This window comes from Sparassis crispa, assembly GCF_003851025.1.
Source record: "Sparassis crispa DNA, contig_000000F, whole genome shotgun sequence".
NCBI classification, from domain to species: domain Eukaryota; kingdom Fungi; phylum Basidiomycota; class Agaricomycetes; order Polyporales; family Sparassidaceae; genus Sparassis; species Sparassis crispa.
This window is the reverse complement of record NW_020939747.1, coordinates 3,376,625-3,392,765: the sequence shown is the minus strand read 5'-3', so window position 1 is coordinate 3,392,765 and position 16,141 is coordinate 3,376,625. Positions and strand designations below refer to the sequence as shown.

The window sequence follows — 16,141 nt, the reverse complement described above, 5'->3', positions numbered from 1 at the left end:
ACCGCCATGGAAATATTTATGCAAAATATTGGGCCGTCCGTGACCCAGTATGATCTTAAAGATATGATAGCGGATGTCTTACATAGCCCTGCTTTTACCCGTTCTTCAGGTGTTCTCAATTTTGAGGCGCGTATCTTTCAGCATGGCAGGCGAAACCACTTACGTCAGGGTACCATGACTTTACCTTCGGAAGATATTGGCTGGCAGTTTTTACAGGAGTATGGAGGTCCACAGCCGAAGAAGTCCATCGGCCGTACAAGAATTACATTTCAGCCTAGCAGAAACAAGCCAAACGCTCAGGTACTAGAAATGATCTGCCGTCTGCCGTACGTTAACCAAAGACTCCTGCGGGAAAAGGAAGAAAGAGCCCAGGAGTTGGATGCGAGAAGTGTGTCTATTCGAACCATCCAATTCGGACGGGAGTGTCGCGATGGTGTATATTCGGTCGAATGGGAGAAGCACTGCGTCGGGGCCCACCTCATATTCAATCAGGAAAGGAAAGAGTTTCGAGTGGAAGTTCCAGATTCCACGAACACCCGCTTTATTTCCATCCGAACGGCTCAGATCTTCTCGCTTTCTGCGAGCATGGATGATCCACATGCCCCCACGGTGTTTTTCTCTCTCAATCATCCTCCTGCATTCGAGTCAAGGCCATCCGACCTGGAGACTCTGATGAGCAACCTCTTGTCAATGAAGAATGTTCCGATCAGACAGCGATGGTGTGCCTTTGACGATGATCATCTCCGCGTCGCCTCTTTTACTTCACTGTCCATGCGACTGGTTTGCAAGGCTTCCAATGATCTGGATAATTTCCGTTCTATCTGTCGCATGACGCATACGAGATTCGATCATTCTTCCTATCCAATTCAATACCGTGGCCTATTCTCCGACCAAGTTCGCCGTACTTACTCGGATTGGTTATCAAGATTGGTCTGGCCTGTCGCATTCCAGGTGGAAGCATTGGCGCGTGCCCATTTCATTGACTTGAAGGAGCTTTTGGGATTGCGGGAGAGCATCGAATTAATGGTTAGGGAAAGGGGAGCATCATCTACTGCGATGTTTCTTCATGATTTCGCTTCGCACGCCAAGACGTTGTTCTGGTATGGCGAAGAATCCGAGTTGTCTCAGGAGTCGGTGGAGATCTTATTCTCGCGTCTGTCTCGCGAGTTCCTTTCCAAACCCATACCACCCATGCCGCCGCCGTCAGAGGACAATTTTGATTGCCTTCATGTGATCGTGACACCCACAACCATGTATCTCGAAGGCCCATTTCCGGAGAGATCAAACCGCGTCATGCGCACATATCCAGGAAACGAGGATAGCTTCGTGCGGGTCAGTTTCGCTGACGAAACGCGTCTTCAACATCGATTTGACCGTGAAGTCGACGGGCGAGCTTTTGTTGATCGCACAATCAAGAACTTGTTATTAAACGGCGTCACGATCGCAGGCCGCCCCTTCCGCTTTCTTGCTTATTCACAATCCGCTCTAAAAGAGCATGCGGTTTGGTTTGTGAAGCCCTTCACGGATCCCAAGCGTGGGCGCATCGACGCGCCAACCATTATCCGGAGTCTAGGATCGTTTCGCCACTTACCCTACGACCGTCTACTCATATACTGTCCTGCTCGTTATGGTGCCCGGATATCACAAGCATTTACCGCCACGGATGCTTCTGTATCGGTTGAAGCAGATGAAGTATTTGTGCTCAACGATGTGCAGGATCCAGACGGCCGGTGGACATTTACCGATGGTGTTGGTACCATCTCTGCAGAGCTAGCTCGTACGATATGGGGCAAATTGTGCGCTAAGCGCCCTCGAGGTAGGCGCCACAAAGCATATCCGCGCACCTTTCAAATACGCTTCATGGGATCGAAAGGAATGCTGAGCGTCGATTACAAACTGTCTGGCCGAGTTGTCTGCCTAAGGGATTCGATGATCAAGTTCGACGCCCCTCAATCTCTGGACATCGAGATTGCAAGGGCATTTGACAAGCCCGGGAGGTACTACCTGAACCGGCCACTCATCATGATTCTGGAGGGCCTTGGAGTACCCTGCGAAGTGTTCAAAATCTTGCAGGATAACGCCGTGCGTGATGCAGAAGGCTCCGTACTTTCGTTGGAGCGCGCAGGGCGATTGCTGGAAGCGCATGGTCTTGGGACCTCGTACCGACTCACCTCTACAATGCTCAGCCTGCACAGACTTGGTGTTGGACCTCTCTCTGAGGACGTGTTTTGGCAGCAAATGATGGACTTTGCTGTCAATCATGTCCTGCGAGAGCTCAAACATCACGCCAGAATCCCTGTTCCCGATGGGTGGACGTTGGTTGGCGTCGCTGATGTCCATGGATTCTTGAAGGAGGGAGAGATATTCGCTTGCATTGACTCTCAAGATCACTCTGGACTTATCTATCTAGAAGGTCCCACATTGATTTCACGATCACCGACAATTCATCCAGGTGACGTTCAGCTTGTCCGTGCCATCGGTAGACCGCCTCCAGGATCTCCCTTCGAGAAGGAGTCTTTGCGAAACAGCGTTGTTTTTTCCATCAAAGGTGAGCCCGTTGCTATAGATGTGGTCTTTTTCTAGGCCCCTAAGTCTCCGTACTAGGTGCACGGCCTTTGCCGTCCTGCCTGGGTGGAGGTGATCTTGATGGGGACGTCTACAATGTTACCACAATGCGATCACTGTTGCCGCAGAAAACATATCACGCTGCCGATTATGATCCAGCCAAGAAAAAACTGAACGACCATGAAAGCACAATGCACGATGTGGCGGAATTTGTTGCGGAGTATATCAACAGTGACGTTAGTTTTCATTCTAGCCGGGCGTCTGTCATTGTCTGACCTAACGCGTCCGTCAGACCTTAGGGATCATCGCCATCAACTGGCTTATAATTGCAGACCAGAGTCCAAAGGGGATCCTAGACCTCGACTGTCTCCGACTTGCGCAGTTGCATAGCGATGCCGTAGACTATCCGAAGAGCGGCATGCCTGTCCCTTTGGAGCATATCCCGAGGCTCAAGTTCAAGGCAAAACCTGACTGGAACGCACCCGAGACACTCACGAGGGAAACTCCCGACTTCTACGAAAGCAGACGCGCCATTGGCAAGCTATACAGAGCCATTGAACTCCCCGCCTTAAGAACAGTTGCAAGAGCGTCCAGTGTTCAACGTCGACATCTGGAGGACAGCCACGAGGAGTCATCTCGTTACGTCTTGGATGAATTCTACTCTGAAGAACCACATCTTGACGACTATGTTCGGTTGGCCGTCGAGGATCGTGTCGGACAGTTCCTCCCACTGCAAGACATCACATTTAATGACGATGTGATAATCGGACTCTGGGAGCTATTCCATTCATATGTTTCGCAGCTGCGCGCGATTTGCACCGACAATACACTCTCTCACACTCGCTCAGCGATGCTCACGGAAGAAGAGGCCGTTATTGGAACGATCGTGGCGAAGTGTTCTCAGCCCCGCAAGCGCAAGGATTTGATGTCACAGATGCGTGAGCAGACCAGCGTTCTTATCAATGGAATGCGTGCGGAAATATCTGGAGACGAAGACATGACACCGGATGAGTCGTTGGAGAGAGCGTGGATTGCGTACAAGGTGGCTCTCATCGAAACAAATTATTTCGGTGCCCGCAGCTTCGCGTGGATTGCTCTTGGTGAGATTTTCGATGCAATAAGGAACATCGAGGACGCCGATAAGAATTTGTTGAGGTGAGCACCACTTCGCACGTATGGGCCATGTCGTATATTGATACTACGTGTCTGAAGACCTTGATGCTGGACCACGCTGTTGGGATACCACTTCCATTGGATGAAATTTTTACGAGCGAATGATCAGCGCAGGCCTGTATCTAACTGTCATCTGCCACAACACAGCGAATTGAACGCAGATCTTGGTGGCAATGTACTACATATCTCTGGTCTTGCGACTGACCGATGTACAATACCTTTATACATACTCACAATACAGTTCTTCACCAGTTCCACAGGGGATGCTGCGCAAGGACCGCGAGGGCACTAGGCCCCGCATCCGTAGCGCAATCACAAGGAGCACCAAACCGTTTGCTGCCACAGAAAACGCTTACGCAGTGTTGCGAAGAACTGGGGGTTCATCATGGGTGATATTATTCGAAAGATTTGACGATAAACTCACTCAGGATAACTGAGTCACCCCTGGAGGTTCAACAGTGTCGGTGAAAGTAGCCCCGACAGGTAGATGAGATGACTGACCTCAAGAACATTTTGCTGATGAACCGATCCTTGTTCACCGGCTTTTTGTTCTTGCCCTTGGGAACCTCGGTCCACATCTAAAGCGAGCGTCAACATTTGCCAACGATGGATCTGCGAGACGACTCGCCTCCTTGACATTCTCGAGAACCTGTCGCGCACCATTTCAGTGCACGCGATGTAGTACTAATGGACATTCACGTACCATGTTACTGTGTCGGTCAAATGCCTTCACACGAGCAAGCAGTTTCTTGTTGTTTCGTAGAGAAATGAGGACTTGCGTATGATTTCTCACTGCTTGTTGCAGCACTGAGAGTGGACCCTGGCTAATCTCATGTTCCTCGAGGGCACGCAACTGAGCCTCGTCCAGCTCGGATTTGGGTACGTGAACATATTGGCTGTAGAATTATCAACACAGATGAGCGGCAGAAGCATAGACCAGAGCAGCAAATCTCGCCTCATTTTGCGTTGTGTTGAGTGAGGTCTGCAGAACACGGGTGTAGAGTACAAGGTGTTTAGCGCCCGTGCAGTACACTCTTTCGAAAAAGTCTGCCAATCGGTGACTGCAAGCTGCGTCCACACTCGAAACTTGTCTGCACCATCTCCATACCATGGGCCGCTTGAAACAGAAGGGAAAGGCGGGTGCTGCCAAAGCATATATAACCCGCTCGACGGCAGTGAAGAAACTGCAATGTTCCTTGGCTGACTTCCGACGACTATGTATCCTGAAGGGTATGTTCAATTCTACCCGGGACATTCGTCAAGGAAACTGAAAACCAATAGGTATCTTCCCTCGCGAACCTCGGAGTAGAAAGCGCGCAAACAAGGGCTCGTCGGCACCTACTTCTTTCTACTACACCAAGGACATTGCGTATATTGCGCACGAGCCCGTGCTGAAAAAGCTGAGAGAGCATAAGGCGTTTGCTAAAAAACTTTCCCGTGCATTGGGAAGAGGAGAATGGAGCAGTGCCAAAAGTCTAGAGGAGAACAAGCCGGTGTATCGTCTGGACCATATCATTAAGGAGAGGTAGGTCTCCATGGACATTCGCTGGTGTTATCATATAATGAAGATTTATTCCAGATATCCGACTTTCATCGACGCTGTCCGGGACATCGATGATGCCCTCTGCATGATTTTCCTATTTGCATCCCTTCCTTCGAACGAGCGCGTCTCACCCTCCTTGATTGAGAACTGTTCTCGTCTCGCCTCGGAATGGCAGCTATATGTTATGCACACCCACGCTCTACGCAAGATTTTCCTATCAATAAAGGGCGTATACTACCAAGCCGAGGTTCTGGACCAGACAGTAACATGGCTTGTGCCATACCAGTTTACCCAAAATGTATCTTGTCGTTGTAACAGCATTTGATTCGCACTGACGATGTCCTTGCAGATTCCCACAGACGTCGATGTCCGCGTCATGCTCACGTTCTTGGAGTTATACCAAACTCTCCTAGGATTCGTTTTCTTCAAGCTGTACACAGACGCCGGCCTCGTCTATCCACCTCCTCAAGACGTGGAAAAAGACGAGAGCGGTGCCGGTGTCGGTGCATTCAAATTACAGGAATCGAAACCTGTGCAACCATTAGCAGCCCCCAAGGCCAAGGAGGTCGAAGTGAACGGCAAACGCGTCTCGAGCAAGGATGTCAGGCATACCATCAAGACCATTGGAACTGCATCTGCCGTAGATGGCGATGGCGATGTTGACATGGAGGCTACGGACTCTGCGGTGCCCGAGGAGGACGAAGAGGAGTTTATTCCGCAACCGTCAACGTCACATACCGACGAGACGACCTCACTACCTACCCTCAAGACGCTCTCCGCCCTACCACAATCCACTTCATCTAGACTATTTGCCCCATGCACGTTTTGGCTGTCGCGCGAAACTTCGCGCCCTATCTTCGAGTTCATCGTGCGATCGTTCGGTGGCCGGATAGGGTGGCCCGCGTCCTCTGGGAGCGGCTCGCCGTTCGACGAGACGGACGAGTCCATCACTCACGTCATCATTGATCGTCCCGTAGTAGAGAGGCCCGACGAGACAGAAGCTGAAAAGGAGCGAAGACGGTCGCGCAAGTATGTGCAGCCACAGTGGGTCGCGGATTGCATCAATGCGGGTAAGATCCTGCTGGAAGAGCCGTACTTGCAGGGGAAAACGCTCCCTCCCCATCTCAGTCCGTTTGGCGAGCATGCGGGAGCATATGATCCTACGGTTGGGCTCAGGGAAGATGTGGACATGGAAGATGCCGAGGAGGCTGAAGAAGCTGGGGACGCCGATGAAGGCGAATCTAAAGTTAATGAAGATCGACCAGAAAAGGTTGCTCTCAAGGCTGCGGCGGTGGCAGAAGATGAGGTTGCGTTGAGGGCGGCGGAGCTGGAGGCGGAGGCCGCAGGTGTTGACTACGGGACTTTCGAGAAAGAAGCGAAGAAGGCACAGAAGAAAACGAAGCAGGTGAAGGAGGCTGCGGAAGGCGAAGAGGACATGAACAAGATGATGATGAGCAACAAGCAGAGGAAGCTGTACGAGCGGATGAAACACGGAGAGAAGAAGCGTGCGGCTGAGGTAAAGTTACCCTCTTATGTTAGTGGCCCCCTCGACTGACGTCCGTAATTTAGCGACAAACTCTGGAGCAGAAGAAGCAAACTATTGAGAAGGAGAGGAAGAAACGGAACAGGATACATTAGTACTTGATCTCATGTCATGTTCATCCTGGGTCTCGCAAACCGCAGTATGGTGCCATTCGCATGTGCTTTCCGAACGAGTGATACGAGTTTTACCATTCAAAAGCGATTCATAGCAATGTGAGATAACCTGAGAGCATACAAACATATGGTACAAGGACATAGCACAGCGACGCCTAGTCAACATCGCTTGACAGCATCTCGACGAACAAATTCTGCAAACAAAAACTCAAACTCTGCTGTACACGATGATGTGTAGCAGATACTCACAGCGACCTGACACGTTAGATATCACCAGCCTCCCAAGCTTCCAATAGTTTGAACATCTCGGCACGAAGGCCCTCCCAAGTGATCTTGGGCCTAACGTCAAAACCGGAACGCCTGAGCTGTCGCAGACAGGCCCAAACCCAATTCTGGCAATTCCAACCATAATCATGGCGTACGACGGGGGTCCGGCGCAGAATCGATTCCACAACATGCAGCGCGTCTGTTGGAAAGTTGCAGACGACGAGAGATCCGCGCCAGTTGATATTCTTCAACGAAACGTTCGTCAGCTCCTCATAGTGAAACGTATCAATGTTCCCGGCAGCATTGTAGAGATTGCCAACAGGATCGCTGTCTGGACCTGAGGTGGGAACGACGAGAGCCCAATGAAGGGGTAGGATATTTCCTTCGGAATCAGTACCACGCCAGACCTGAGTGACTTGTAAGCTGGAAGTCATCGCTGTAGATCAGACAGATGAGATCCTGCAGCAATCATGACGTCATGAGACATACCTGGTCGCAGTGAAAAGAGAGCGCAGGTAAGACGCCCACGGTCTCGGATCAGTACAAACAGACGCAGAAGGTCTGCCGGCGGACTCACCTACGGAGGCAGACCGACGCTCTGCCCCAGGTGAAAAGATGGAAAGGTTGTACAGAGAAAGAAGCATGCCACGGCTGTATTTAACTCCAATCGACCAGGAGGTGCTGAACAAAGGCCTGGCCGTACGGAATCTGCTCCACAACGCCGTCACAGCATCTTTGTCCAGTGGGTCCCTACAGGCTGAATAACAATCGTTGGAACAATGAAAGTTCCTGTCCGAACGTGGCTTCGTGGCTTAGAAACAATAGGTGCAAATGGAAACATACTGTGTCAGTCGCGCGAGCACTACCACAAATGCGATTACGTAACCTTGGCCGCTGGCGACAGTGGCGTGCGTTCCGGGCCAAATTTTATTAGCACAGAACTTCTCCTCGTCGGGTCTAGGAGACGATTGAGCTTTGCTACGAGTGACGGTCAGTACGTATTTGTACTAATATAGTGCCAGCGTAGTACTAGAGAAAATACTTGTCGTGAGGATGAGCTACTAGTACCAACGTCAATTGCCTTTTCCAGCGACGACCGCCACTGGCAGACGACGACGAGGCTCTTTCTGTCCTGGCTGCTCTTGCTCGAACACATCCTCTGCGCCTCTCTGACATACCGCCGGCGCGGTATGGTCGGGATCTTCGCGCGCAATAAGGGCTCTCCACGTACTCGCATTGAGTCGACCCCACCCCCGCCCCCGCCTTACGAGTCAAACGGCCACCACGATCCCGTCTTCGCGACGACGACGACGACTCATGTTGTCACAACCACCACGCACACAACCACTCATTTCTTCTCCCTGCCTCTTTGGAGACGACGCTGCTTTCCGGCCAATCCACCTGCGGTCGGTTCGCAACCCATGGCCGGAGTCTCGTCCGATGAATTGGGCGTCCTCCATTCGCCAGCACAGCACAGTGTTCTACTCAGGGACAAGGAGTTGCCTCCCACTCCTGCGGAGGATACGCGGACTGCGATGCACGAGACCGCTCAAGTGGATACTGGCATCGACGGAACGTTGCAGGTGAGGAGGGGCAGTGACCTCTCTGGACCGTCTCTCATCAGGCGAGGGTCGCCGTCGCCCGGGGAATCGTCTTCTATCGCACTCGCTCGCGCCGCGTTGGGGCTCGGCCTGCCGCACGTTATGCCCAACGGCATCTCCGCGTCCTCATCGTCTTCGGAGGAGAACATGATCACGTTCGTACCACCACCTCCAATTTCCCAGCCTTTACAGTCCAGAGCATTGCAATCTACGATAAGACGTGCCAAGAGCTTCCAGGTAGACTCTGAATCGTCTTCGGAGGCATCGACGGCCATTGTAGGGGAACGTATGCGCTCGCGAGGTCTCTCGGTCGGGCCATTACACTTGGTATCCAACGAGAAGGGGAAAGAGAAGCAGCGAGAGTCCGAGGATGAGGCGCCTGGGCAGACGGTGCGGCCTGCAAAGCCATTGTCACGCAAGAGCTCGTTCTGGTCGCGTCGACGTAACGACACCCACCTTGCACCGCCGGCGATCGTGCCCGCAGTTTACGATCAGTCTTCAGGTCCCTCTCTGCCGATGTTGCAGCCCGTGTCACCATTTTATGTCGATACGTCGATACCACCTTCCCCGCAGCCGCCGCCACTACATCGACGACATTCAGAACGGACAGGCTCGTCTTCACTCAAGGGCGAAGCCAGTGATGACCCCCCATCTGTTCCCTCGAATTTGCCCTCGAGTCCAGGAAGTTCTAAATCCGCATTTCGTCGTCCTAGGCGTCCTCAAACGGCGGATTCGTCCGCGAGGCCTCGCCGTTCGACGATCTTTGGAGATATTCCGCAAGTCGTCACATCTTCACCCCCTCCCGTACCGGTTCCTCTCTCCCGAATTGAGGAGCCGGCTCCTGTACGCACGCGAGCTGCGCTTGCGCGACCTCGCTCGTCGACAAACCCTCCTTTGCTGCATCGCCTGTCCGTCAGCCTTTTTGGCTCTTCCACTCCTTCTCCTTCCACATCTTCAAGTGCTCCAGCACTTGGCCCCAACATGTTCAGTGACCTCGCAACTGCATCTCCCACATCCAGCCCGGGTTCCTCAAGGAAGTCCTTCTCAAAACCTTCAATTGAGATTCCTCGACCTCGCTCTGAAGAGGAGTCTCCTGAAATATATCTCCATCGTCTCATGGAAGCAGTCGGCAAAGCTGAGGTTGCGATTGTATTAGCTTCGAAGTACGTGTCTACTCGTATACTGATGACGTTAAACTGAACTGGTCTGTCTAGTCCAGACGCATTCCATGCCAGTGCGCTGCGCGCCTATATTGATCAGTTTGAGTTCGCTGGTGATCCCTTGGACGTCGCTCTGCGCAAGCTGCTGATGGACGTTGGGCTACCGCGTGAAACACAGCAGATCGACCGAGTCATTGAAGCGTTTGCTGCAAGATATGTGCGCTGCAATCCGAACCTGTTCACATCGGATGGTATGCAATAGTGGCGTACTATAGCCGGCACGGGTGTCTAACGTGTTGGAACAGACCACCCGTACATACTGGCGTTCAGTCTGATCATGCTTCACACTGACGCGTTCAACAAGTCGAATAAGCGTAAGATGACGAAGCAGGATTACGTGAAGAACACCCGCCTTCCTGGTGTCGCTCAGGAAGTGCTGGACGTAAGTGCTGGTGGCCCTGGTTGTTATTGACGACGTAGCTTATACATGATTCGCAGTGTTTCTACGACAATATCGTGTTTGCGCCGTTCATATTCATTGAGGATCCTCTTGATGTAAACGGTCAACGCGGTTTGATCCCGGAAGCGGCGCGACGAACATCTACCCTCAACACCTCATCACCCGGAGGTCACAACAGTTCTAGCTCTACTGTTCTTCTAGGCAAGAACTCGAAGATCGATCCATATTACCTTATAGCGCGCGTCAGTTTATACTGCTGTGTCTTAATTTCTTCCTGTTGATCATCTCTCAACCAGAACCTCCTCGATGACTTGCGTATCAACGTGCACTCGCTTGTACCAGTCGAGAGTCCCTACGGCTATCAAGGCACTGGAGGACCCTGGGATGAAGAAGAGCTCCTCCGAGTGTTCGTCATGGCTAGCGTGGTTGAGGTGAGCGTTATGGAGAACCGCTATCTTTCGTCGCCATGGTTCGGCTTGAGCACGCCCGGCGGACCAGGTCCGATCTTCCAAAGTTCGCTACCGATAACTGCGTTACCACCTCAGGGTGAAACGTGGTCGCTGAAGGTGACAAAGGTCGCTCTGCTGCTCCGCAAGGAGGATACGATAGACGGCGGCCGGCGCGCCATGAACCGCAAATGGCGCGAGTGGAGCGTCCTGCTGACTGGGTCCCAGCTGCTTTTCTTTCGCGACGTGTCATTCGTCGCGTCCCTGCGGGCACAGATAGACCCGTCCGTTGGTCGTGCGGTGTTTCCTCAGGCAGCTGCGCCTCACCCGGACGAGTTTTTGACGGTCAAGGACGCTGTTGCTGTCTATGACAGGTCCTACACCCAGGCACGTACTCTGTCTCTTCAACGCGCGTGTGCTAACGCTCGCTGCAGCACCGTTACACGTTCCGGCTCGTTATTTCAGACGGCCGACACTTCCTCATGCAGGCGCCAGACGAGAAGGAGATGAACGAGTGGATTTCCCGCATCAACTACGCGAGCGCGTTCAGGACAGCCGGTGTCCGCATGCGGGCGCTCGGAATGTCTAGCAGGGATATTGAACTGACGGGCATCGCTGCTGCGGCCTCGCACATGCGGGATCTTCAGCATCGTGCGAGCCCACATCAGTCTCCGCGGATCCGAACGTGGTGCGCGAACACGCCGGAAGATGCCAGTAATTCTCCTCGAGACTTCGCGTCTGCAGGAGGATGGCTTTCCACGTCCCCAACGTCGGCGCAGACAACGGAATCGGAACCGGTCACAACTCCGATAGAGAACACGTCCCGGCTGTTCAAGGCGACGTTCGACCAGGTGAAGACGGAGCTTGCGACGAATCGCTGGCGTTCGCTTGATGGTTTGAGCGTGACTCCACCAGGTCGGCCGCGAGCCTACAGCTTGGAGTCGACTCTAAACTCGCCGCCGATGTCACCGCTTTCGGAGAACGGCGAGGGCTCTCGGGGCTCAAAGCGGTCGGAGATTATTCGATCCAAGCTGAAGGAGCTTGAAACTAGCATTTCCCACGCACAGACGCAGCTCGACACTGACATGCGTTTTGTGCGCAACTTGGGGGTGCTTACGCCGTTCCAGCGCGCGACGCGCGATCGGGTGCAGCTCGCTGTTCAAGGAGCAGCAAAGCGGATCATGCAAGTGCGACTGAACCTTGAAAAGTTGATGTGCTATCGGGATGTCCTGTCGGACGATCTGAGGGCGGACGAGCGCAACTGGCAGTGGACGCGAAAGATTGCGATGCGGGCCGCTACGCAGAAGCTGGAAAGCCAGCGTGCGCCGGTGTTGCCCCGAATGACGTTTTCTGTGTACCTCAACGACACAGATTCACCGCTCGTGTCCTCCCCCATGAGTATTCCTAGCACGATATCCGCGTCGAAGACTTCGTCGGGGCTAGATTCGTCCTTTGAGGAGTCCTTCCACTCTGCATTGTCCAACAGGGAATGGTCCGGCGAGGCCTCTGGGTCTGCCAAGACGATTGACTCTGCGCGTCCGCGCGCGTCGACCTTGTTCGATTCCCCGAAAGCTTCACCTATCGACGGCACGAGCCCGAGGCTGTCGAACGGCTCATATCCGTTTCCTGACGTTTCGGAACGCCCACATGCGTCTCCGCTCGCCCCGCAGGGTTCGACGGAAAGCGCGGGACGCGATTCGGAGACCACACACGAAAAGTTCTACACAGCACCGGAGATCTCGGAGGAGCAGGCAGAGGATTGGAACAAGACGCGGGCAGCCAAACGTGTGTCTCTGGTGAGACTGCCGCCCGACTTGCGGATTTCCGTGCTGTTCGGAAAACAGGGCTACAGTGGCAGTGAGATCTCGGAGGGGACGGATACTACGCCGTCGTCACCAGTGCAGAAACCCCGGAATCCGTTCGATCGGACAGAGTCGACGGTGGACACTGTTGCGATGCTGGATCTTTGAGTACTGTCATGCTGGGCACTCTCACAAGTTTTCATGCAGTGTATAGCATTTACATATTCGTCGTTTGTTGCTCTCTTTGCATGATCGCATTACAGATAGATTAGTCGCATTATACATTCACTAGTACCTATGAGTTATGGTGTATGTATCCCGTAGATGGCAAGGTCAAAGATTCGGAGGAGGTGGAACATCGTGAACGTCAGGCGCGTGTCTGCAGCCAAGGCGGGCAGGCACAGAAGCGCCAACGGGAGTGCACGGGCCAGAAAAGGCAAGTAAGATGTTTGGTTGCTAGGAAACTTTCAAGACACGAGGCTATCAGTTTGCGGCTGCGAGATCGGCGCTCCTCACTTGTGCCGTCTTTTCTTGGGCCTTTTTCTCTCTCAGTGCTGGATTTTCCTCGCAGCTCAGGAAGGGATATATCTGCGATATATCCCACTTTGTGGATCTTGCAGCCACGCTGAAACCTTTCCCCATCAATCGGTCAATATTTCCCTCAAGCGACGCATCAGCCCGCCACAGCGGGAATGGTTCATCCCAAGCGGACTCGCAGGAACTTTTCTCTTTCTCTCAGTCTCTCTTCGTCCTCCAAGCAGGCAGGCCCTTGTCATGACAAGAAAGGTCGTTTATCAAAAGATAATGAGGCCAGTCTAATCTCGTCTCCGCCAACCCGTACTCGTCCGCCGTCTGGTTCAGTATCTTCTTACTCATCTCATACGCCACTCCTTGCTATTCCTACTTGCGTTGCACCCTCCGAGCCCGCTGTACCCCCAACTACTAACGCGTTTGCGCCATCTGACAAGATGAAGTTTATGCGGAAGGTCAGAAAGCTCAGTCGTGTGCTCGGGGAGGTACCCGTCGCGGTCGGCATCGACGAGTCCTTCTCGGAAAGCGACACCCATATCGAAACCATATCGGAGGACCCAGTCTCGTCAAAGTCCAATTCGCCGCTGCCTTCGCCGACGAAGTTAGGCTTTCCCTCACGGCAGAGTCTGAAACGTAGCGCGACGCTTGGCCATCTACCAACACTCGACACACCCGGCACCCTAACAGTGCGTGCCACTTCTGTGCAGCGTATTCGTTCAATGGCATCGATGCGACCTTCTCTCGCAATTCCCACCGCCGTTTCGCATCCCAAGCATTCCCCTCTGTCCCCAATTGTGTTCTCTTTGCCTGACGGTTCACATTCCGAGTCTAGCAGTCCATTGTACTCCGAATCGCTTGCGCCTTCTGTGGTCCTTGACATCGAGATTGAAACACCAATCGTTGATATTCCCACTGCCGCACACGTACGTGACAGTTCGCCTCGGCCGTGCAAGAGCAGGCGCAATTCGACAGCATCGTCCGTTCTCGTGCCTGGCTCTGAGCAACTACAACCGACTCGCGCGGCGAAGCTTACGCGGCACCTCGGCGATTCTGTGCCCCCAGACGTCCTGCTCCGCGCCGCGTCTCCAGCGCCACGTCCCCCGTCCCCCTCCTCCGCGACACCAACTCCGCCAGTTTCAGCTCTGCCGACGGTCAGTCCGATCTTAGACAGCAACGCGCTTCCATGCCGCACCACGTCATTACGTCGCGGTAAGGGCAGCGGCCGGACAGATGCCAAGCGACGACTCAGTCTCGATTTGCGCGCGTTTGCCGATATGGTCGTGCCCGCACCGCTCAGGAGTCCGGGATCACCTGGCAATAACTCGGAGTCGTCCAGGCCAGGGCGCGCGACGTTGAAGAAGACGCGTTCTGCTTGGCTTGCTGCCAACGTGGTGCAAGAGGAAAGTGAACTAGATGCGCAGGCCGGCGATGCCAGGAATTCGGATGAGTTGGGGCTTGGTGAGCCAATGAGTGACAAGCAACGGGCGATGGCTGTCAAAAGGACACGGAAGATGGTGCAGGTGGGTGTTGTTTCCTCCGTCTTGTATCAGAATGCGTTGATAATGTCCGTGCAGCTATTTGGCGACACTCCTCCTGCGACACTTTACCAAATCACAAATACGCAGGCGACGGCGTCTGCAGATGACATTGCCTCCGTGGTTATCAGCATGACGTCGAGGAGTCGCGATTCGCGTACCACCTTCGTGAGCGACACCATGTCCGTGGCGCAGGCGCATGTGCGCGACTCGATGTCCACAGCTTCAGAGCCTATGTCACCTGTTCCTAGTCATAGGCCAGATGCGCTAACTCTGCATGATGCTATTGTGCTGCCGCCAGGACCAACCACAGCGGAACGAGAGTCTCCTTCGCAGTCTCTCCCACCGTCAACGGACCCGGGAGCCAGCGTCCAATCGCTCTCTCTCTCCACCATCTCCTCCGACCCTCCCGCACAATCTGTCAACTCTCACACTCCTCTCACCGCTCCAGCACGCCAGTTTCAGCCTCAATCACCAGCAACTCCACCACCCTTCTCCAACCTGTTCGTCTGGGCCCCTCCACAGCTGCCAGTTCCAACACCCGAGGAACGGCCTCCCAGCCCCTCCCATGAACCTTCCCCCGACTTCCGCACCCGCCGGCTGCGCGCCGCGAAGCTCTCGCGTTTCTTCGGCGTCGCGCCCAAGGATCTCGCGGAAGCCCTCCCAGCGATGCCCTCATACGGCATGGGCGAGGGCTCCCACGCGAGGAGGCCACAAACTCCCGCATATCCAGCGGAGATCGACTTGGCGACCGCAATGCTCCCGCCATATCACATACCCGAACGCACCCATCCCGAGGTGGCCCACGCGCGCAAGCTCTCGACGACCGTCGAGGTTGCCGCAGAGGTGCCGAAGGGTCCGTTCCGGATCGGGCGCCCGGGGCAGAACGTCGTGAAGGAGATGGACATGCGGGACGTTATCCAGCAGCTGCGCAAGATGAAGTGACGAATGCCCTATGGCTATCCCGACGGCAAGCTTTGGTAACCCGAAGGACGTGCCCACCTGCAACTAAGCGCGACGCAGCGTCGGTGTATGCGCCCTTGAGCGTCATCTGTGCGATGCTCTCCCCCCACTTTTCACCTCACAGTCCCAATTTATAGAAAACCGCTAACGTCCGGTGGCGCGTATTTGTTCCATCATGATTCACAATGCAACCTTAGACCCGCAATATTTATTTCCACAGTGGTATTTGATAACAATGTAATTACTCATCTACTAGTTTTTGCGTAATCATCGCGCAAGTCGCTACATGTCCTGTCCTGTCGTTTGTAACTTCACTTGCTATGCGCTTTGTTGATGCACTACATTTGTGCAGGGCTTCGGTGTCACAAGACACCGTTAGGGATTTAATGCTCTCTAACCAATGCCAATCGTTCCAACGCTGTATCTGGACTGGTTTCTA

At 53.8% G+C, this 16,141-nt stretch overlaps 6 protein-coding genes across 6 annotated transcripts; 4 read left to right on the top strand and 2 right to left on the bottom strand.

The window, feature by feature from the left end:
* Positions 1 to 6: 6 nt before the first annotated feature.
* Positions 7 to 3,784, top strand: SCP_0112680 (RdRP-domain-containing protein; the record flags this gene model as incomplete). The annotated part of the gene is made up of 4 exons (XM_027753495.1): positions 7 to 2,548; positions 2,605 to 2,801; positions 2,858 to 3,720; positions 3,778 to 3,784. 4 exons carry the CDS (start codon positions 7 to 9, stop codon positions 3,782 to 3,784), a joined length of 3,609 nt encoding a protein of 1,202 aa, XP_027609296.1.
* Positions 3,785 to 4,090: 306 nt separating this feature from the next.
* Positions 4,091 to 4,698, bottom strand: SCP_0112670 (Small nuclear ribonucleoprotein Sm D2; the record flags this gene model as incomplete). The annotated part of the gene is made up of 6 exons (XM_027753494.1): positions 4,091 to 4,110; positions 4,163 to 4,182; positions 4,240 to 4,316; positions 4,367 to 4,387; positions 4,442 to 4,634; positions 4,694 to 4,698. 6 exons carry the CDS (start codon positions 4,696 to 4,698, stop codon positions 4,091 to 4,093), a joined length of 336 nt encoding a protein of 111 aa, XP_027609295.1.
* Positions 4,699 to 4,847: 149 nt separating this feature from the next.
* Positions 4,848 to 6,919, top strand: SCP_0112660 (Pescadillo homolog; the record flags this gene model as incomplete). The annotated part of the gene is made up of 5 exons (XM_027753493.1): positions 4,848 to 4,968; positions 5,020 to 5,263; positions 5,318 to 5,579; positions 5,631 to 6,797; positions 6,851 to 6,919. 5 exons carry the CDS (start codon positions 4,848 to 4,850, stop codon positions 6,917 to 6,919), a joined length of 1,863 nt encoding a protein of 620 aa, XP_027609294.1.
* Positions 6,920 to 7,200: 281 nt separating this feature from the next.
* Positions 7,201 to 7,638, bottom strand: SCP_0112650 (hypothetical protein; the record flags this gene model as incomplete). The annotated part of the gene is made up of 1 exon (XM_027753492.1): positions 7,201 to 7,638. One exon carries the CDS (start codon positions 7,636 to 7,638, stop codon positions 7,201 to 7,203), a length of 438 nt encoding a protein of 145 aa, XP_027609293.1.
* A 756-nt stretch (positions 7,639 to 8,394) lies between these two features.
* Positions 8,395 to 12,841, top strand: SCP_0112640 (hypothetical protein; the record flags this gene model as incomplete). Its single annotated transcript, XM_027753491.1, has 6 exons — positions 8,395 to 9,968; positions 10,020 to 10,216; positions 10,271 to 10,407; positions 10,464 to 10,667; positions 10,722 to 11,258; positions 11,306 to 12,841. 6 exons carry the CDS (start codon positions 8,395 to 8,397, stop codon positions 12,839 to 12,841), a joined length of 4,185 nt encoding a protein of 1,394 aa, XP_027609292.1.
* A 524-nt stretch (positions 12,842 to 13,365) lies between these two features.
* On the top strand, positions 13,366 to 15,684 carry SCP_0112630 (hypothetical protein; the record flags this gene model as incomplete). Its single annotated transcript, XM_027753490.1, has 2 exons — positions 13,366 to 14,724; positions 14,779 to 15,684. The coding sequence occupies 2 exons, from the start codon at positions 13,366 to 13,368 to the stop codon at positions 15,682 to 15,684; spliced, it is 2,265 nt and encodes a 754-aa protein (XP_027609291.1).
* Between the last annotated feature and the right edge of the window lie 457 nt (positions 15,685 to 16,141).